The sequence below is a fragment of the Natator depressus genome, chromosome 17 (assembly GCF_965152275.1).
Source record: "Natator depressus isolate rNatDep1 chromosome 17, rNatDep2.hap1, whole genome shotgun sequence".
Classification (NCBI taxonomy): domain Eukaryota; kingdom Metazoa; phylum Chordata; order Testudines; family Cheloniidae; genus Natator; species Natator depressus.
In genome coordinates this window covers 5295125-5318708 of record NC_134250.1, presented here as the reverse complement: position 1 = coordinate 5318708, position 23584 = coordinate 5295125, and the positions used below count along the sequence as shown (strand labels likewise).

Here is a 23584-nt window from a genome sequence, read left to right as displayed (position 1 = left end):
TCAATGAATTACCTTCGTGGTAGGTTAACTGTTGCTAATATATTTTTAAAGTCTTCACTGACTAGTACCTCCCTCTCCTCTCACTCACCAGTGAAGTTCAACACACATCATCTTTGTTCAAAGATTTTTAAAATATTTTCCCTGATCTATTTTGCTAACAATTTTTGGAGAGGAGAGTGACTAGCATTTGTGGGCCTCCTGGAAAAAGGAGAGCAAGAAACAAGAAAATTACTTAAATTTTAAAGAGTATATTAAGAGTATCGTCTAACTGAAGGGTTTTACACTTCACCAACAGCATATTAAGGAGAAAATAAATAGTTACCTTCTTCAAATAGATACTTAGGGAGCTGGGTAGTTTTGCCACTCCCCGTCTCCCCAGTCACAATAAGAAATGAATTGTCTCTGACAGCGTCAACTAGTTTCTGCCTGTATCTGTGAATAGGCAGGGCTCTGAAGTCTGAGTTTCCTTTGTCTTTTTCCTTTCGGCAACTGCATTTTCTCTCCATTGGGGCGACAATTTGAGAGCTCTCCTGTGGTGCAGATAGATAAATACACCTCCCAATGTTATAATTATATGCATGTTTGATATTTGTATCACAGTGTACAGTAAGTGTTCTGTATTTCACATTACATTAAACAGAGAAAAACAGGCCCTCTTTCAGACTAAGCCTAATGAGATGAAATTTGGGAGCTAGCAGAAGATGGAATCAACTCAAGACATTTTCCAGACAGCTTCCTAACAGCAGAATTCAACCCCACTAAAGCACAAACCTTGGAGTCTCACATGAGAGGCAACACAACTCTTCAGTTAGGATGACTAGTGCAAATACTGAACTCCACAACACTGGGTTTGTGGGGATGAAATGGCCCCTGCCCAAACCTAGCGGTGTACTGGAGAACACAGCTACGCTTGTACACTGCCTACATGTAACCCACCATCCCACATTCCCCATTAACCAGGGGAGGGGTGGGGGTGGGCAGGTGCCATTTCACTCATCCCCAAAACACAGACAGTAACCCGGGAAAGGAGCGAGCTGGGCAGGATCCATGACACCCCCTCCAGCCCCAGTAACTAGGCAGGGGAAGGGGTCGGGGCAGGAGCCATGACGCCCCCCCCCCAGTAACCAGGGAAGGGAGGGAGGGGGCCGGGCAGGAACCATTTAAACCCCCCACCACCACCACCACCACCACTCAGAGAGAGGGAGGGAGGGAGGGGGCCGGGCAGCAGCCATGACGCACACACCACCAACCGCCCCCCCCCCCGGGGAGAGAAGCGGGGCGGACAGAAACCATGACACACACACACCTCCTCCAAGCCCCAGTAACGCGGGGCGGGGCCCCATTACTCCCCACAGCAGAGCTAGGAGGGGCCACCCGACGCTGCCGTATCCATGAGGAGTGGGTCCCCCCGCCCGCAGTGGGCGAGGCTCCCTCTACCCTGGCCACAGGTACCTACCACCTGACTCCAGCCGCTCCCGCCTCCGGGGTAGGAACCCGGCGCGCTCTGATGACGTTTCGTGCGTACTTGGGGGCGCCGCAGCCGCCGGGGAGATGGGGCAGGCTCGCGGAAGTTGTGACCCCACCCCCTCCTACCCAGGCCGTGCCCATCCTCATCTCCTAGCCCCACCCCTCCCCCTGCGCTGGTCTCCACACAACCCCTGCGCCCTGCTGAGGGTCAGCTCGGTGCCCCAGGCCTGCCCTGAGCCCCGTTCTTCCCCCACCAGTGTCTCCACTCCCTACGAGCTGGGGGACACAGTCCCTGCCCTGGGGGGCTCTGCCGCCCCAGGGCTCTGCTCTCTCGCAGCCTAGTGGGGCGGCTTCGGCTCAGCACCCCCCCCCCCCGCTCACTCTCGCAGTATGGGAATAGGTGCCATAAAGCATGGAGAGGGGCACAGGCCGCGAGGCTGCCCCATTAAATGTAGTAGGGCCCTGCCCCACCCGGGCCCTGCCCCAGTCGTCCACCCCAAGGCCAAGTGAATGTGAGACCCCACTGGGCTGAGAGAGTAACACTTTACCCCTACTTGTCACAAGTGAAAAGGAGGGTGCAAGGTCGGGGGGAATAAGGTCCCCCCTTTTGCTTAAACCCTTACCTCTGTCCCTAAATAACAACAGAGTTGGTTATTCAAACCAAAAGACTGTCATTGTCACTGTTGACGCTGGTTTTTGCATTTCACTTAGCTTGGAGAATGTGAATACAGCAACCTGTTTTAGTTTGTTTATACATGCTTCCTAACTGGTTTCATTTTCTGGTTCTCATCCACTAGCCCAAAGGCTGCAATGTTTGCTGTAAATCCAATATGGAACAATTGAAATCATAACAAGAAACACTTGTTGATTAAATAAAAAAGGTTCAGGGAGTGTTTAAACTACCTGCAAGTGACCCATTAATTTGAAAATCTTTCCCTAAAAACAAATAAATTGTCACAACATAATTGGAAATATTACAATACAGTTCCAAACTTAACTATATTGTAAAGTGACATTAAATATATGCAAAAAGAAGAGGAGTACTTGTGGCACCTTAGAGACTAACCAATTTATTTGAGCATAAGCTGTAGCTCATGAAAGCTTATGCTCAAATAAATTGGTTAGTCTCTAAGGTGCCACAAGTACTCCTTTTCTTTTTGCGAATACAGACTAACATGGCTGCTACTCTGAACCTGTCATTAAATATATGATGAAACAAAGACCATTTGAACAAAATCAAAAGCGTCCTTCAGCTTAATACAATTTAATACACACCTGTGATGTTTTCATTTTGATTGAAGAACCTCTTCTGAATGTTTTCTGGTTTTGATACTCTGGTGTGTAAATCCCAATATGCCCAGAAGGTGGCAAGCTAGTTATATTTAAAGATTATAGGGAAAAAACACAAATCCCCAAGTAAAAGGTAAATGCAGTATTATTGCTTCCACTGAAAGTAAGATTTCTATGTTATTTAAACAGTAAAATCAGTAATCAAAAGATTAAACATGGTGAAGAGAAGGGTTTGGACGGCACTTCCGTTCATCAAGGTAGTCATCAATATATCCACTATTGTTAGAAAGGATATGCAGAAATTATATGTACATCCTAAGATTTAGTCTGTCTTTAAGAACCCTGTTTATGTGCATTAAGAATGTTTCACCTCTCACAGGGATAAATAAGTGATGAGTACCACATTGTAAATGTCTCTTATTGCATAAGCACAGAACTAGGAGAAAGGAACTCCTAGGTTCTAATCCTACACTCACCAATGACTCCCCTTGCCATCATGGGCAAGGCATTTAACCTCTATACTTCAGTATCTCCAACTGAAAAAATCAGGATAATATTTACATAGATTACCTACGTAGCTCACAGAAAGTTTCAAAGACTGATTAGTTAATGTTTGCAAAGCACTTTGAAGCTATATCGCTGCCAAATATCATCATCATTAGACACCTCCAAACATATACACACTTGTTATGATCAGTTCATCAGTGCAGTGAACCATTTGTATCCAATGACAAAAACTCATCTATTAGTCAGTAGCACACAAATTGCTCATCACCTTTTGACAAATTGTTCACATACCATTCTGTCTTGCAGCTTTCATATTCCCATGTTTGATTACAAGATATTCAGACACTCAGTAGCCATAAATCTTCCATATCTACCTGAAACCTTCTACAGAAATTACCCAAAATGACTTTAATGTTCATCTGGGAGCATGAAAAACATTCAGTTTTACATCTAAATTAGTATAATCAATATATAGTTCTCTTCACTCAGGATACAGTGCGGGATGTGACAATTCACAATAATGCTATGACTTCATTTTATGCATATGTACCTAATTTATTACCTTAATGTGGTAGTGTTATGTTGCTACTAGTAACTCACTCTGCTAATAGCATTCAAATGAACTGTTTTACTGTCCCCCAGTGAGGACTGCAAATATCCCATCATTGCATTTTCTTGGCACATTTTTAGAGATGGTAATTTATTAAGTGATATTCATCTGTATATGTTTTTTCTTCCAGGTTTTATTTTAATCACACATAACTCGCACTGAGTGTGTAGGCAGTTTTACACTGTAACAGTTTATGGAACCAGGTGAGGTGATTTTCCCCCCCCTCTTAGGGATGGCATGTTTGGTTTTAATCAAGCTCTTTGGCAGTCTTGAACTATGTCCTTGCAGTATATCGTGCCTTTCAACCAAGAATCTCATGCTGCTTAAACATTAATGAATTACACGCCTTGAGATATTATTTCAGTTTTGCAGATGGGGAAAACAGACACAGATTAAGAGGTCTGTACTAACAGTAATTTGGCAGAGCTGGGGAAAAAAATCCAGGAATCCTAGCTACAATTCCCTGCCCCAACCACTAATAACATGGCATCCGCATCCTTATAGCTGCTATGCTAATAAATGTGCTATGTGGGGTTGCACTTTTGTTTTCAGGTTTGCTAGAAAAAAATGCTCTTGGCCTAGGATTAGGTTTAGACACCACTGCACATTTGCTCACTGAAAGAGGACAATGCTACTCTGCCACTTACCCTAGCTGAATTGTGCTGGACACACAGCAGTGAATGTGTTTTGCTTTCTGCTGAGAAGAGACATAGCTGAATACAGGAAACATTTCAGTCCTTAGTTGGACAAACCTGTTTTATCACCAACCTTCCAAGAGGTGAACTCTCTGGGGAATTTCTCTGTCCCTCTTCTGGAAGAGATGGTCTGTTCCATGATGAACATAGCATCCCCTAATGGCTGGAGAGAAAACCACATCTATTAATTACACTGAACAAGTAGAGACGGATAATCATGAGCCTGGAATCTACATATATGGGAGCTGACAAGAAGAGAGATCCCTGAGCTTTAATTTGGTTGCAGACAAACGTAACATAAGCCCATGTTTTACATAACCCAACCTCATTTCAGAAAGTCAATAGTTTTCCTTTTTCTGATTCATAGCTACTAAGGTCAGAAGGGACCATTATGATCATCTAGTCTGACCTCCTGCACAACGCAGGCCACAGAATTTCACCCACCCACTCCTGCGAAAAACCTCTCACCTATGTCTGAGCTACTGAAGTCCTCAAATCGTGGTTTAAAGACTTCAAGTAGCAGAGAATCCACCAGCAAGTGACCCGTGCTCCATGCTACAGAGGAAGGCGAAAAACCTCCAGGGCCTCTTCCAATCTGCCCTGGAGGAAAATTCCTTCCCAATCCCAAATATGGCGATCAGCTAAACCCTGAGCATATGGGCAAGATTCACCAGCCAGGTACTACAGAAAATTCTTTCCTGGGTAACTCAGATCCCACCCCATCTAACATCCCATCACAGGCCATTAGGCCTATTTACTATGAATATTTAATTACCAAAACCATGGTATCCCATCACACTATCTCCTCCATAAACTTATCAAGTTTAATCTTAAAGCCAGATAGATCTTTTGCCCCCACTGCTTCCCTTGGAAGGCTATTCCAAAACTTCACTCCTCTGATGATTAGAAACCTTCGTCTAATTTCAAGTCTATTATGTTAATGCCCATCCTTTGTGTCACTAGCTATGAGTCAGCAACATTACCCAAAAAGATCTGTATCCCTAATGGAGGATGGTTGCTCCAGACACAATATTATTTGTAGAGCATCACAGTTGGAAGAAGATGCCTCCTATACTCTAATTTTTCACTGAGTTTATCTTATAATACTTTGCAGTTCTATAGCACTTTCAAATGAGGAACTCAAAGTGCTTTACAAACAGACAATTTTTGCCTCCAAACCCCATTATGAAGTTACTGAATATTGTCTCCTTTTACAGATGGGGACATGGGGCTTTTTCTTCAGTCTTCGCATTGAGTAGACTGTGTTCATGTGTTGAGACCCATGGAAGGCAGAGACTGAGTCAGTAGTCAAGAGGTCAGACAAGATGATCACAATGGTTCCTTCTGGCCTTAGAATCTATGAGTGCTTCTCACAATGAGTAATGGTTATAGAACCAGGCCCTCCTGTCCCAATCCTGCAAAGACTTATGCACGTCTTTAACTTTATGCAATTGCATAGTCCCATATATATCAATAATGATAGGGCTAAGTTGTTTTTAATCAAACTGTAAGTTATTCCTTTGCATATTAAACCTTGGCTGTGACATTTCTGCCCAGGTTATCATTTCACTATGGTACTATACCACCCTTACATGCCTAGCCAGATCACCCTTTTTAATTTTAACTACAGACTCAGACACACAGCATACACAAACGATTACTGTGCTTGTTGGAGATGTCAGGTGCAAGTTATGAATAAAAAGATCACTGGGGTTAATACTTGGACTCAGCTGTTTGCAATCTCTCAATTGCAGAAATCTAGTAATGCACAGATGGTTTGGGTGCTAAGTATTATAAACAACTCTACGACACTCTTTTGAAGCCACTGCCTAAGATGTATCATGCAGTCTTCGTGGCCAAAAAAAAAAAGTTTCCGGCAACCCTTAAAACATTCTTGTTCTCTAATATTTTATATACAGCTACATAAGGCCAGGGTCCAAAGCAGTGTTCTTACAGCAGTGTAGACTTTAGAACAGTCTAGATCTTAAAATCTTACCAAAGATTCTGTCCTTAAGATTAAAACATTACCTTCCCAGTCTCCTCTCAAAAGATTAGGCAGGGTTAATTAGAAATGGGTGCTTGGTATATAAATGTACACAGAGTACTGGAGGCTGTCTGGGCAGAAAAATGCAAAGTATTAGCCTTTTTAGATGCTGAAAAGCCATTTAATAGGGTCTACTGTTTTTTTAAACCCTCATAACTTGCATATATTTAGATTAGGGACACATTTTGTACAGTTCATTCAAAACCTAAAGCCTTTCTTAATATCAGTAGCCACAGCTCCTCTATAGTTTTCCTGGAAAGAGGAGCGAGATAGACTGTTCCTTTCTCTCCACTACAGTGCTTGCCCAGCCACAGAGACCCTAGCTACATAATTTCAGAACTATACCATCCTTCAGGAAGTCCGCCGTAAGCACTGCATGTTATGTTCTCTTCAAATCCTAGTTTTTCTATACCTGCAGTAATGAAAGGTATTAGGTACTTTTCAGGCCTGCACCTCAACTAGTCATAAGCTTTGAAGATATCCTTGCATATCAGATCTTATCCCTTTTCTGATTTCCTTATCAAATGAGCAAAAGAATCAATAATTTACCTAGGCTTCCAATTCCCAATAGACTGCACCAGAGCTGTGACTTAACCATATACCGCTAACAGGAAAATAACTAGATAAGAAATGCTCCTCACAAAAGAGCTCTTATTTTTGGCCTATACAAAATCCTTGGGCCCAAGTCTCAGTTACTCCAGTCCTGCAGTTGCTGCAGGGACAAGGGGAGGCAAAAAAGTGGCCCTAATCAATCTTTGTGATGCCAATATTCTGGGGAGCCAGAGGCCTGCTTGGTCACTGGTGCAAATCAGAGGATCCTCAGGTCTCTTATAAAACTTACATGGTATTTCCCACTGCCCCCTGTGGACTCTGAAAAACAATGAACATTTGTAGAGCAGAGTGGTCTGGCCACACACAGTTAGCTGGGCACATGGAGCAGGGTTGGCATGAGCCTTTATGTTGGCTACACATGAGCCAGGGAGACTGCCTGAGCATGGATTTATTCAAGAGGCTACTTATGCCCCTTTTAGGCTTATTTAGTTTGCCTGAGTGGCATAAATTGGGCCCCTTTCTGCTACACCTACCACCCCACAGTGGGAAGAACTTAAGAGTATCTGGCAGCAAGACACTGGTAAAGAAATCTCTGTAGAAAACCAGCAGGACACACTTGCCTCATGAAAAGTGGGGTACATTCTACTTTCAGTTACATTGATGTAAATCTGATGAAAGTCCATTGAAGTCTGTGGAATCATTGTAGATTCACACCAGTGTAAATGACAGCAGCATTTCTCATTAGACATTTATACCTCCCTTGTCACTATGGTATCTGAGTTCCTTGGTCCCTGTCTTCCCATCTTATCAGACCCACTACATATTGCTAAATAGAACTCCCCGCAAATGCTTCAAAACTGCCTGACACGTACTCTATCATTGTGTTTAGAACAGTCTAGATGTTGCCAAGTTTTGGACAAAAATCTGTACTGACCCATTCATATTTTATAATAAGGTTGATAGTCTGCCTTTAGTACATGATCTCTTCTAAATGACAGTCAGTCTGAGATGAAAAAAATCAGTGATTCTCCCTGAGATATACCCCTGTGACAGCCAAACTAGAAATGGACTGTCCAATTCCCTGCGCTGGACATTTTGATGTGAGCATCTCTGCAGCCTATAAAGTAGGCTATCCACTTCACACAGTAACCTTTTTGGCAGCAAAAAGTACAAGTCAGAACCCTGGCATCCTTTCATTCAACAGATGCAAGAGGAGATTCAGAATCACTTTGGGAAAGGACAGCATGACAGACATTGCAACTTTTTTTCAACAGACCTGAATGGGTGCTCAAAATTCTGCGGATCCCACAGCCCTCGTTGCACATTGTGATTAAAGGATCACTTACCTCTTTTCCACCACCTCCCTCCCTTGCCTTCATTTTGAAGGGACTGTTAGATGTATCTTAATTAAGAAGAGAGCTAATATGGGATCTGTTAATCTAATATAAGAATACATGTGTCACCTATCACCATAATGTGTGAGCACCTCAAGGCCATTAATTATTGCATCCTCATCACCCTTGTGAAATATTTAGTTGTTACCTACATTTTACAGATGGGGAACTGAGGCACAGAGCAATTAAGTGACTTTCCTAAGGTCACAGAGAAAAATTTTGGCAGAGTGGGGAACTGAACCAAGATTTCCTGAGTCCCAGTCCAGGGTCTTAATCACAAGTCATACCTGCAGCCTCTTAAGAGGAAGGTATCAGTAGTACACTGTACTCTGGACAGCCAGTATTGTCAGTGACTGACAATAATATTATGGACTTGGCTTTTTCTCCCAATAAAATACATTTAAAATAAATCCTCACTCGCAGCAACATTTTTGCTCTTAATTTTCAACTTTCCATCAGACACACTGTGTAGTCAGGTCACAAAGCCCCTTCCCCTTTACTGCCATTATGACCAATTCCCCAGGGTTACCCAGAACACTTAACAGGTCTGTCTGAGCATCCAGCAACAACAGGGGAGCACATGGCAGCCACACACACATCATGTTAATGACTTAATTTCTCTCTGTGGCCCTGAAAAAAACCCTGACCCTACATAATTGCAGTCCTGTTATTCATGAGGCTTAAATTGTGTGTCTTCATGAATTTTAATGGGCAGTCCATTTTCTTTCTACTAATCCTGCATTACGCTGGGAACCTTCACATACTGATTACCCTCTTAAGCTCTTTCTTTCCTTCAGCATCTTAGCTGCTGTCCCTCAAGCTACTGTGTTTTGAGATGTTGTCCTCTGTGTTCAAAGCTGGTCTGGCAGCTAGACAGTTGAGATTAAAGTGCTTTAAGGGACTTTGTCACTAGAGACTGGTGGCTTTGTGCATCCTTGTAAAAAGAAGCAGGCCTGTCTAGTGGGTCCCCTCTGAATAGCCGCTCATTCATTTTGTCCATGATTTGCCAAACAAACAGTTGTATCTCATTCCTTCTTTTCCTTGTGCATGACCCCTTCAGCATCCCTGGGGATAAGCAGCATAATGTTTGGTACGGTACGTGCCAGTGGGTCTGTAATATAATCCTATAGCTTTACAAGTTTCGTTTACCATTTAAAGGGATCCACAGAAAAGATTAGGTCTTGTCACAGAGGCAGAAGCCGTTCAAATAATTCCCCTTAGACTGAGCTTGTGGAATTTTCCACATTATTATTACTACTATTATTTAATAAATGAGAAGTTCTGTATGCAAACAAAGTACTGCTGTTATTTGTACAGTTACATAGGTGTGCTCGGTGCTCTACGGCCAAATATTTTATATGATACATTCTTAAAGTTTAAGGCCAGAAGGATTATTCTGTCATCTAGTCTGACCTCCTGAATATCACAGGCCAGAGAATGTCGCCCAGTTACCCTGTACTGAGCCAATAACTTTTGTTTGACGAGAGCATATGTCCCCAAAAGGCATCCAGACTTGATTTGCAAATATCAAGAGATGGACAATCCACCACTTCCCTTGGTAGTTTATTACAGTGGTTAATCACCCATCTCTACCCTGAGGCCCATCTCTACCAAAGCCATTCTGCTAGAGAATTCAGACCAACACACCCTTGTTTCTTAAGATGCCAGCCTTATACATGATGAATCCTGAGATTTATAGTACAATGCTCAATTAATAGGACACATAGTGCTAGTTGTCTAATGACTAGAGCAAGGAAGACTCCTGGGTTCTATTCCCAGCTCTGCCACTCACTGTGAGACCCTAGACCAGGGTAGTTAATAAGTGGACCGCAGGCCAGACACTTTTGAACAGACCCCACAATCTTTTTACTTATTATTATTGTTGTTTTGTTATTATTATGTTCTCTGGAGTCTATCCTTGATTATACATTGATCAAGACATTTGTACCTTGACAAAAAAATAATTAGCTACCCCTGCCCTAGACAAATCAATCCACTGCTTTATACCTCAGTTTGCCCATCAATAAAATGGATACAATACACAAGGATGATTTGAGTTTCATTATTATTTACTATTTGTATTACTGTATACCTAGGAGCCCTTGTCATGGACCAAGACCCCATTGTGTTAGGTGCTGCACAAACACAGAACCAAAAAGATGGTCCCTGTCCCAAGGAGTTTACAATCTTAGGATAAAAAGAAGAGGTAATAGATGGATAGAGACAGGTGGGGGAATATAAGTAAACAATGAGAGAATATTGGTCAGCATGAGAGGCAGCTCCCAAGCAGCCTAGCTGTGGTCAAGTTTTTAGTGAGCAGCATGGCAAAGGAGGTTTGAGGAGGGTTTTGAAGGTGGCTAATGAATTAGCTTTGTGGATGTTTACTGAGAATGCATGCCAAGAACGAAAGGTTAACTAATGTTTGGGAAGCATTTTAAGATCCTCCAATGCAAGGAACTACACATAAGTCTGAAATATCCTTATATGCAAACAATTATACAAAGCCACCGATCTTACTCCAGGGGAGGGTTTTGGAAGAATCGGAATTCCAAGTAAAACAAAATATCGCAACGGTAAACTGAGCAGATTTTTAAACTTCCCTGGGAAACAAAAGTTGGTGTTATCAGAAAAACGTTGTACCTATCCTTTAACTTGAAAGAACATAAAGAGGGTAGAGGCAGATCTATTCTCTTCCACTTAGTGTGACTGGGATTTGGCAGGACAGTTCCCCTTAACACAGAACATACCCATTAACTATTTAATACATTTTGTGCAATGTGGAATAGAAAATTAAGTGGGGAACTGTAAAGGTCCCCACCCAAAGCCTTTATGTTAAAAAGTAAGTTTACAATGTTTCCCCAGATCCCACATAAGCTAATGATTTTTTTTAATGGAACCTGTTACAACTGCATTTAGTTAATGTGCTGCCTTTGTTTAGAGAGGAGTTGCCTTCCATTCATTCTTAAGGGCTCTTATGGTCTTTCAGTGTGGATAATCTCCTGACTATATTAAAAACACATTATTCACTCAGCTCCAACTCTTTAGCTTAGCCACAGATTTCATTATTCCCACTATAAGGACCATCTGTCACATTGTGTTTGGACTGTATAGCATCCACTCTCACATGGTACTCTGCCTATCTCACTCTCAAGTGTATAGGAGCTGGGAGGTGCTTTTCACATCATGGATTGAGCCCTTAGATTGGAGGCTCTTTCAGGTCAGAATCCTGGTATGTGGCACAAGTGAGCTATTGCACAGCTCCATGTACACATATCCCATAATAATAAGTAATTATTATTTCCTTATCAATTATCATTGTCTTGAGGCTTTGTGTCTTGCATGTTTTGCAATGGCTCCCAAGGGAGATAAAGCCCTCCTTCAGACAAAGATCAAATGCCCCTGATGTAGGTCTCTTTGAAATGCATAGGTTCAAATCATATTTTCTCCCAACTGTGACAATGCCATTTACTATAAGAAATTCTCCTTCAAGTCCTCCTCCTCTGGTATAGCAGATATCCTCCAAGACTGGGTATTTGGGTGTTTTCTATCTTTGCCTAATGATATCACTCAATATGGGCTTTAAATATCTCTGATATAGAGACAACACCAAGATGAATTGCTTTGTTGACAATTGTCTGAAACCTTTCCCCCCACTTTCCCTGCACTTTGAGGGGAATGTTTAATTTAGATGAAGTAGTGGATACGCTCCAGTAAATTGATTCATAATGTCTTAAAATTAAGTTATTGATTGCTGGTATTCCATCCCTCTTGGAGAGGTACTTTTCCTTTTGTTCAGTACAGGGTGTGCAGAGTTTTTTAAAACACTAGCCCACACACTAGGGATTCAATAGCATTCTGTTTTATAGTCTGTTCAAAAGCATAACAAAACATTTATCATCAGATTTTCTTTTCTTCAGCTACCACTGGCCTGTGGACAATTCATGGGATTTTTAACCAGGCTTTTTGCAGCAGAGCCCTCCTTTCATCATTTCTCACAGTGATTACTCTAATTACTTTCCGGTCTCTCCTTCCAACCTATACTTTAGTCACAATACTAGGTCAAAATGCAGCTTCTTGGGTCCTCGTCTGACCAAAGAAAAAAGGTATCCCATTTCAATTTGGATTAGACTTTATTAGTTAAAAAGTAAGTTTAACGTGAAGTCCTCAGAACAGAGAGAGCACAGCCAAGAGCAGTGCCAGCGTCCCTCCACGGTGCCTTGCCAAGGAACGCTCAACCCTGAGCTAAAGGGTCCACAGCTAGCTATTGAGACAGGAGTTCAGTTTCCATGGCTCTCTGCCAACACTACCATGTGGATGTCACTTGTAATGGTGGTTTTTGGGGTGCAGATGTTTGTCCATTAGGAATTGAAGAATGATCCATAAGTGAGGGACTTCATATCTAAATACTTAGATTGTAAGCTCCTCGAGGCAGGGACTTTCTTATTGTTCTGCATTTCTGCAGCACCTAGCACACCAGAACCCTGATCTATGATAGGGGCCCCTTGGTGCTACTGCAGTATAAATCACAACAATTAGCAACCCCTTGAGCCAGCTAGTCCTATCCCGCAGCCAGTTACTTTTATCTTTCCATCACAGGTCATCATACAAATCCATCCATCACATTTATTACACTTGAGTGCTATTTTGCGGATTACTTTTTGGACTGTGATAGCGACCACAGGCTCCCATCAGAGATCAGGGCCCTGTTGTGCTGGTCACAATACACACATACACAGATAATAAAAAGTGACGGTCCCTCCCCTCAAGGAATTTGCATGCCTACTTTGTGTCTGAAAATACTGACCTGTGATTATCAGGATTTCATCCCTTTCTTAATTAGGCTGAGAAGCACAGTAGCCAGAAAGTCCTACTAGGTTCTCACTTAAAGCAATATAAATCAGGAGTGTCTCCAAGTGATGGTGCTCACCTCCTTGCAGAATCGAGGCCTTACTGATAATGTTCTTTGTTTCTATAACTAGTTTGGCACTGCAGATCATATTGTCCATGAAGTTTTGTACTCAGTGATGAAATACAATGTGGGAGTAGTGAGCTACAACATCCATATGACAGCAGGATGATCCTAGTAACAGGAGCAAAAAACCTCTGGGTTTCAACCCACGTCTCTGTGACAGGTATCCAATCTGTGGTACTGGTAGTTTATAACCAGGCAGGCAGCATATTTATTTACAAACAGATTTGACTCTCTTTTATATTTTAAATCCAGATGATTGAAGCCAGAGTACTAAATTAATTTAATCTCTTGTTTTCTACAATGACCCTTGAAATGTATAATGCAACGCCCATACAATTTAGCGATTGATAAAGCATGACACTTTTAATGTGTTTTTCACATTTCTCTCTGACATACCAAGGACTTGAGTAGTAGATGCTTGCCACAGACGATCTGAAATGCTTTAGGCATAGCAGCTTGGGAGGGCAAGGGGAGGAAGTTGGATGGTTGAGGGGATTGTTGCTAACAGGATACAGAGCCTTTCGCTTCTCAGACACTGGTTTGATTGGGGCCCTAGTTGGTGGGAATGGCAGTTGTTACCATCTCACAGCTGTTCAATAGCAAATGTGAAATGAGTAGAGGTTTGGGGGAGGGAGGGAGGAATGATGAAGGATGTCAGTTACGTTCCCAGTGGATAAGTGTCCTCATCACTAAAACCTCCATTGTAATTGTCACCTTCACTAGCAGGCTCAGGAAAAAGGCCAAGGAATTAACTCCCCTCTCTCCACTAGACCTAGTCCCTCCAGATCACACCAAGGGATCAGTGCTAGAGGTGTGTCATAGGAGAAGCTTGCATTGCACTTGCCTGTGCTGTATCTTGTGTGTGAATCAAATGAGGAGCCTGTCACTCTTGTACGTTTCACTAGCAGAGTTGAGTAGTTTACAAACCTTGTACAGTAGGAGCCAACAAGTCTGCATACATTATGATGAGAGACTGGGAAAGTGCAGGGCTTTCTCCCCCGTGTTATGATTTTGCTGCTGTTCCAAGCTGATTTCACTCTGGTTTCCACTCAGATCCTTTCAAGTCCATTACACATTAACCTAAATGGTTCCTTTATAATTGGAGATAGCATGCAGACTCCTTGGCTCCTACAAAAAAAAGGCTCATAGAAAGAACTGCTGGAAGGATTACACTGCATCTCACCAAGCCCACATAGCTCTGCATCTGGTAACTGTGAAGAGACTAGAGAAGGCGCCAAGCTGCAAAGATCCCAATTTCCCCTGAATTCAGGGCCATTGGAGCTAGGCCTGTCTACACTACAATTTTTTCCCGCGTTTGTAACCATTCAGATTAATAGGTGTAAAGGCTAAAAGGAGACAAAGTGGGTGAGGTAATATCATTTATTGGGCCAAATTCTGCTGATGGAAAGGACAAGCGTTTGTGCTTCCACCAACAGAAGTTGGTCCAATAAAAGATATTACCTCACCCACCTTGTCTCTCTCCTATCCTATGACCAACACGGCTAAAATAAACACTGCAAACAACAAAAGGCTGGAAGGGACTATTATAATTGCTTAGTCTGACCTCCTATATATCTCTGCCCACTTGCCGCCACTTTCATCAATATGAGAATATTTCCCCTTCATAATCCCGTCGATCACCAATGGCCATATGTATCGTTCGCCATCTGTCCCTGTTACACTCTAATGGCAGGCAGTATGGGAAGACCCTTCACTGGTTTCACTTCTCTAACTGGCTTCTAGTTAAGTGATATTGATGTAAAGTATCCATTTAACCCTTCTTCTCTAAAATAAATATCTATTGAAATCCACTATTGAAGGTTTTGGAGGTCTGGATGTTTCTAACGTGAAGGAGCAAATAATATTCTATTGCCATCGTTAGTCTTCAGAGTTAAACACTCTGCTGAGATAAGGTGGGGGCAATTCAGGCCTCTCAAAACTGTTGTTTCAGGCTGTTTGCAGACTCAGTGAAGCAGTGCTGCCAATAATAAATGTCAGCAGTGTCTGAGCACTGTGTTAGGAGCTTTTTGGCCTATGGCTTTCTAAAAACAAATAAAACAGTGTGTCTCAAACAAACAAAACAACGTGTCTCAAACAATAAAATACTTCTCATTCCAATTTGGAAAGGCATAATTATATCTTTACAGCCACTAAAAGTCTATAAATTCTTGTTGATGGAAACAATCAGATGCAATAATTCAATTCCTCTACCTGATCTATGTACTTTTCCTTTTACTCTTTACACATCAGAGATCTTTCAAAAGTGCCCTCTCCCCCTTCTCTCATCGCTGTGATCAGTCTGATCAAAGTGCATTCCTGCCTTATTAGCAGCCTGATCCAAAGCCCATTGAAAACAATGGAAAGATTCCCATTGACTTCAATGCACTTTGGATCAAGACCTTGGGGCTTAATGCTGCACCACTGCAATCAATGGGAGATTTAGTTGGGAGCAGGGGAGGGCCTAGAACACTGATCTTGAGATGACATTAATTTGATGTACTAAAAATGATAAGGCCTAATCCTTCTCCATGAGTAAAGGTTGAAGGATCGGGCCCCTGACTACGTTCCCATACACAGTTCAGATCTTAGATACAGTAATACGATATCAGACAGAGACAGGGTGTTAGAATGGAGAGAAGTGGAAGGAAGGAGAAGCACGTATTCAGTATTTCGTTCCCAATGCATAATATGTAATTACAGGCACAAAACCAGTGGGTCTGATTCTGATCCCACTTCCACTGGAATAAAACCAGTGTAACTCCATCAACTTAAATGAAGTTTCTCCTGATTTACACCAGTATAAGTGAGATCAGAATCAAGCCCACTATCTGATCCATGATCTCCTAATGTATTTCGTCTGTTGCAAAGACAATGGGTCCAAAACTCTTCTCACTTATACAGGTGCAAATCAGGAGTAATTTCATCAAAGTCCATTGAGTTCTACCTGGTGTGAGAGGAGAATCAGGCCCAATGGGTCAAATTCTGCTGACAGTTATACCAGCGTAAATCCACACTAACTCCAGTGAAGCCAAAGAAGTCACTCTGCCTTCGCACTCATATGAAAGTAGAGCATAATTTACCCCAGTCTTTATTTGCAGTACGTTAGTTTCATATATATATGTACAGGATGATTTCCTTTCTTGGGACCCAGCAATTTGGCTGCTAGCATCATGTGAGAGGATATGCACCGTTAATTTGAATGCTTGTGGCATTCACAATTTAGAGAAGCTGCTCTAATAAAGAAAAGGAATTCCAGGTAATCTTTATTCACTGCTTTAAGGCAATTTCACTGCAGTTCTCCAAATCCCCTCTTTTCCTCCCCTCCTTTCCCCATCCTGCATCCCTGTGTCTCCAGAAACAATGGACCCAGTTCTCTGTGGGTGTGAAAATTGGGGGAACTCCACTGAATCAAGTGGAGCTTTCCCACAGAATCTGTCCCATCATGTTTTAGGATTAACCCATTTGTCAGTCACCCACATACAGTGTATTAGCTCTCACTTTACAAAGCTCAAAGCACACTGGACTTAAGTAGATAATCAAAGAACTTCTGAGACTCTATGTAGCCCGGTTCAGTAGGCAACGTGCCATATGCTGCAGTATGCATTTTAATGGGGTCCCTTCCATCTGCAGACACAGTTTAGCTAGTCCCGCTATACAAGACTCATTTTCACTCATTGGGTACAAGATCTAGAATGTGCATGTTCCTCTCTAAGCATGTTCCATCATTACGCCCTCTACCATTGTATTGTCTAAAGTCAGTCTGCCATGGTGGTTGCATGGCTGAGGGATAAAGCCTCAACACATGACTTAAAACATGTTCTCAACATTCGGGAATGCAAGGACGGTTTTATTTTATAAATGGATATTTTTACATGCTGAGTCCAACACACACGCAATCAATCAATCAATTAGATCCTGCTGGGGGGGACGAAAAATCCTCCAAGCAGAACCCTGAGAATCCATTGCAATTATACACGTCAGGTAATAAGACTGCATCCCAAAGAGCGTGAGGGTCACTGTGCCAAGGCTCAGACATAGCTCTGTGTACCTTAGGTTTGATCTGGGAAACAGATGTTTCTTCAGGCACATTTTTTTGCTAAGTTGTAAAACCCAGCGCTCTTGGGGGTAAATTTTCCAAAAGCAATATGTGGGTGTTGCACACACACAGATCTCACTAACAAAGGATGGGATCTGTGCCCAGGCCTTCCCAGCACCACTCTGAATCGTTAACCCTTCCAACTTTTAAAACTCCATTCACTGCTAATTCTTCCTGCCCTTATTCACAACCATTTTAACCCTCTTTATTTAGGCTCAGGGCGATATCTTTTAATAATGAATGACTTGAACCTTAATTTGCTAGGATGTGAGAAGAGAAGTCAGGATGGTTAAGCAAGGATCTGCCTATTTATATTCGGTGTTTAAAGCCCAGTCTTGCAAGGGGTTGAGCACCAAGACTCTGATCCAGTACGGCCCTAGGTGCTGGAACTAGGGGTGCTGCTGCACCCCGTCTTGAAGTGGTTTCCATCATATACAAGGTTTACAGTTTGGTTCAATGGCTCTCAGTACCCCCACTATACAAATTGTTCCAGCCCCACGAGTACAGCACTTAAGCACTAGCTTAACTTTAAGCACACAAGTCGTTCCAATTTAAAAGGTAGGCATTTACTTGAGTGCTTTACTTATATCAGGGCCTTGGTGCTCAGCATTCACCTTGTTCAGCACTCATGACTATTGTCTCTACGCACAGAATCCTAACTTAAATAGTAATGAAAAACACCAAGGGCTCAATTCTTGACTCACACCACTTTTACACCAGTGCAACTCCTCTGACATTAGTGGAGCTACTCCTGATTTACATCAGTGTAAATAAGATCAGAATCAGGACCTGAATAAGGAGTTTGGAATTGAGCCCCTGCTCTGAAGAAGCTCCTCTGCGGGAGGACCAAGACTGTGGAATGAACTGCCCACAAACCTCACCACCACTTTCCACTCCAAGTGCAAAACACCTTTCTTTGACCTTGCCTTTCATAATATAAACACATAGCAACAGGTATACTAAATAACAAACTACCAAAACACGATACTCCAATGCACTCACTTCCCCCCCTCTGGGGATAGGATGAACAAACAACACGGGCCAGATGTATAGTCACGTTGCTGAATGCACCGCTGGAAGGCGCTCAGATACAACAGGGAGGAGCGCATTATAAAAAATTATGTAGAATAGAAAGAAGCCCCACACGATCAGTTTTTCCCTCTTCTCTATATTCCAGTCAGATTCTGCCTAGTTGGGGTATTCAGGTGTCACTGAGGGAAGAGTTTGATCCATTAATAGGCATTTAGGCCCAGATCCTCAAAGCATTTAGGTGCCTAACTCCCAATGAGTATATAAACTGGCTTAGCCAGCAGCTTCTGGAATTTATTGGCCTTTGGATAGAACAAACCTAAGGACCTCATTGCAATTACAGTTTGTTAGCCACTAAAGCATTAGCATGGTAGGTTAAATTTTACTCTGGGGCACTTTAAACAATTAAATGCTTTCTTCCTCCTCACTGACACTAAAGAATTATCATCATCATCAGAAGCAAGGAAAAGGGCCTAGAAGACTGGTCACCTTGCTCCAAGCCAGTCAGACAGTGAGGAGAGGTAAATCAACAGAGCAAGATGCAACCATCACTCTGGGGATATTAGCACTTACAGTCAGCTTGTATCCTTCCCTTTAAGGTATATTGGCTGCAGAGGACTTCCACAGGTCTGTCATTAGGATGCTATTTGTGTCAGTGGAAGGAAAGAGGGTCTATTGGCAGAGATCTTGGGTGTACGCTGTGACGTCCATTAAACCAACCATTTGAGTTTATTAAAGAACTTCTGCAAGACTCAGGCTGTTAAGTCAATCCCAGTGTGAGCCTGTGATTGAACTCACCAAAGACCACCCTCCAGCCATGCAATTCCAGTCTCCATTTGACTCAGTTTAATTTCTTTAAAACAAAACTGTTTACCACAAGTCGAACAGGTAACTCAAGCCTTTTTCCTCCTAACTCGGGTCCTCTGCAGGGGCCTAGCTACTACCTATAGGATTACACTCCACAGGCCCTCTGCCTGGGAGTCAAAGTGAACCTCTCTGTTCCCTTCTCCATCCAGGATTACACTTGATCAGCCATCCCTCCAAGAGTCACATATAAACTGGGTTCTTTTTCCTGCCAGTCTAACCCTCAAGCGAGCTACCTGCTGGCTTTTATGAGGACCAGGTGATCTTCAAGCTATCACAGGATCCCTGGCCTCACAAGATCAGCTGGAAGGCAGCTGATTAGCTACAGGCAGGGCTGGGATCAACTTCTGTTAAAGGGCCAGTTACCCTGTGACATCCAGTTTCCCACTAAAACCCCGGTTCTGATACTTACATCCTGCCCACCTAAGATTAATTCATTTAGAAGTAAAGGAGCTGCAGGGCCTGGGCAGGTCAGTTCTTTGCTGGGACCAGATGGGTGAGGAAGGGTGCTCCTCTCTGCCCACAGACAATCCACAGGCTGCATTTACTGGACCTGGGAACAAGAGGACCTGAGAACTTTAACCCTAAGGTTAAAGGACCTGAGAACTTTAACCCTAAGTGAAAGGAAAAGGATCATGTGGGAAGAGTCCCAGGGAATGAAGCAGCAACTAACTGAAGGAAGCAGTATGTGGCTGCTGTTTATAGAGTTCTTGGGTTGGAACCCAGAGTAGTGGGCAGGTCCAGGTTCCTTCACTGGCCGAGTGGCCTAAGCCTCAAGAAGGGGACAAGATGCCTGAGCAAAGGGCTGGATTTAAAGGGTCTAGAGACAGGGCTGAAGACCCTGGTGAGGGCAGATAGTTTGCTGGACTTTTGTGATCCCGGAAGGGGTCAATCCATTTTTGACAGTGTGACTTGGCCAGAGGGCTAAGCCATTGAAGACCTGCCAAGCAACGTCAACAACCTGCAGGGGGCACCAGGAGCAGGAAAAATCCTTCAGTATCAAATACAACAGCAGGAGGCGCTCAAGAGGTGAGTGTCCCCCATTACAGGCAGTAACAGCCTTTCATTTGATGGGCCACTGACAAGGCCTATCATTCCATACTGATCTAAAAAAAAAAAAAAAAAAACCAAATTAAGCCTGACCGAACTAGATGCAACTTCAATGCCACTTTCCCATGAACTCTATGTAAAAGTTAGCCCTCCAGGTTCAGTTGGCTAAATTAGTCTCCATTTCTGCTTTAAAAAAACAAACAAACACACGCACGTTGTGAAAAGTGCATAGCCATGGCTTCCGTGCTGCGCTCAAGAGGCAGTGGCATTTCAATGGTGGCATAAATTATCTCTGTTCCTAATCCTGTTAAAGCAACTGTTAAAATCATTCAGCTTGTACAGGATATAAATCTTAGCAGGATTTGTCCTACACTCTGGGATCCTTCTGGATGGAAAGTGCTATATAAATGGAGGTGATTATGACTGTGAAAGAGAGAATTAAAAGATCATAGTGGCTAGATAAGGAGGAGACCTGTTAAGCCATGAGTTGCAATCTCTCTGCTGCATGGACAGGATACAGTCCCCCAACAGAGAGCATATTAGATGTTAAAGTGACATTTGATCTTAGCCAAACAGTGAAGACAAGTTTGTCTACATTGTGCAGCAGCCCGGGAAATTTAGCTGGTATCTGTATCTTGCACCCTACAGGTGACGCAATGGGATAATTTTGGTTCATGAATCAAGACTAGACAGACAACCAAGCTGTGGCCAAATCCATGGAAGTTTAAAGTTTTGCTCAACACAACCCTTTAGAAAGGTAGCAAATTAACAATGACCTAGGAGGTCCAGTGGAAGACTATAGAGATCTAACCAGGGGACTTCAAGGGAAGGAATTGTTGCTTTGCACTGTAAATTTAGGAGGCCTGAGCCGAGATTGTTTTGCAGTTACACAAATGCTGTAAGCTTAAAACACTCATGCACTTCAAAGAAAAACATTCTTTACTTCCTTCACTAATACCACCTTTGATTATAAAACTAAACAGCTCTTTGCCATTTATGCTGTTAGTTTAGTGTTTGAACTTCACTCAAAAACAAACTGGTCAGTTTCATTTTCTGGTTTTAATGCATTGAGGTGAATTCCACATAAAGCAAAAGGTCTGCACAAGTCCCACACGCTATTTAACTTGCACGTAAGCCTTTTTTTGAGGGCTTAAGTGCGACCTAAGTGTGCATAGGCCATGAGCTGGCTGCTCTGCAAAGAGGTGAATCCATCGTAGGAAAATATTTCAATATTTGGGTTGGAATCCCACAGCAACAAAAAAGCATCTGTTTTTAATTTTTTTTAATATCATGGAAACATTTCTATAATGTAAGCAACCAGTCGCTGTTACATAGTTAAGGTTGAGTTCAGTTTTGCAATTAAAGCAGGGATTCAGTGATTTTTCAAACATAACAAAAAAGGTTGCCAACTCCCAATTTGATCATGAGTCATACTATATTTGGTGTATTTCTTAAAGCTCCAGCTCCCAGAGTCATGTGATTACATGAAAATCTCAGCTTTTATTTTAGAAACAGTTTCTAACCCTCATGTTTCAGAGGAAAGCTTGAAAATGTAAACCTAAAAGCTCAAAACCAGAAGGCAAATAAAAAGAACTAAAACATAATTATTGTTTAAAATCTCATTTATGGGCAGGACTGACTCATGGTTTTGTAACACCAAGGATGAATATAGTGTATCTTCCCCAAAATTACAACACTTACTCTTTACATACAAAATTATTAGGTTTTGTAAAAATTTTCCCCCTCTCAAAACCTAAATATGGGGCAATGTCCCTTTAAAAATACATGCACTGAAGTACCTATGCAGCAGCAATTTCATCTACCTGGCTTAACCTTTAAAGAAACACTACCACCATGCAGCTCAGATAAACTTGTTAATGATTCAAACTAGCACAGCCTCGGCCTGACTTACTGATTTTCCCGAAATTAATTCCTTCTGTCTAGAAATGTGATTTCCTCTATCTAATGTGAATTGATCTTTTCACCAAATCTTATTTGACAGCCCTACAATTTACTGTGTAATTAACGTTTCTTGAATAAAAACAGTTTGCGATGCAGACACTAATTCCAGGAGTGAACTTCAGATTTCCATATTCACTCTGACATTTCCTTGCCAAACAAAAGAAAATCCTCTAGGCAGCCTGGCATCTTGTCTTTTAATGTCACAAACAACAAAACAAATGCAGAAAATGGAGCTTTTTGCCGAGAACAAGAATAAAGGAACAATTCGTTTGATCAAGGGAAAAGTTGTTGGGGGCTTTTAAATAAAAATATTAAACTCTACATGACATTGAGACGCCAGTGGAATACTGCAGACAACTGGAACATCTCATGGAAGGGAAGCAAAAAACAACACAACAAAGGGCCTTTTTCTATTGAAGCAGCACTGCTTTGTGTAATGGAAATGCTTTAAACTGAAAATCTTTCATTACGAAAAGAGCTAGTAAATGGTTAAAGAAGAAGGATACTGGACTGGGACTCAGGGGACCTTGGTTTTGTTCCTGGCACTGCCAATGACCTTGGGCTAGCCCCTTCACTTCTCTATACCTCTGTTTCCCCTCCTGGCCTTTGTCAGTCTTGTCTAAAGACTGGACTCTCTGTGGGGCATGGACTGTCTCTCACGGTGTGTTAGTACAACACCTACTATAACACAGTTTTGATCTCAGTTGGAGTTTCTAGGCGCTATCGTAATACAAATAATAATAAATTCCATCGGCATCAATGGAGTCAGATCTGTTTAGGCCTGCAGTGAGGTTAAGAATGAGATGCCTACAGTGTGAACTGCAATGTGCTCAAGGGGCCATATGCTGGTGGTGATCTGCACCTGCATCTCTCTCTGACATCAGCAGCAACTGCATGTGTGGTCTGAGAGCGAAAGAAGGTTCCTAATTCAATGCAACAGCCACTGTGCTCGTTTCTCACTGTGAGAAAGCGCCCTCCCCCAATCCAATTAAGAGTATCTAAATGACTTTCTGAACTTGAACGATTTCCTTAATTATACCACAAGTTACAGT

At 42.3% G+C, this 23584-nt stretch overlaps 1 protein-coding gene across 3 annotated transcripts in view; it reads right to left on the bottom strand.

The window, feature by feature from the left end:
* DHX40 (DEAH-box helicase 40) overlaps nucleotides 1–23584 on the bottom strand; it is a 55690-nt gene that overhangs the window by 19385 nt on the left and 12721 nt on the right. Inside the window, exons 2-4 of one of the 3 annotated variants that reach the window (XM_074974876.1) lie at nucleotides 4643–4732; nucleotides 2743–2839; nucleotides 323–530 (exon numbers count right to left, since the gene is read on the bottom strand). In XM_074974876.1, the coding sequence (XP_074830977.1) occupies nucleotides 323–530; nucleotides 2743–2839; nucleotides 4643–4722 (385 nt within the window). In that variant the 5' untranslated portion in view covers nucleotides 4723–4732. The other 2 variants (XM_074974877.1, XM_074974878.1) reach the window with 2 other exon arrangements.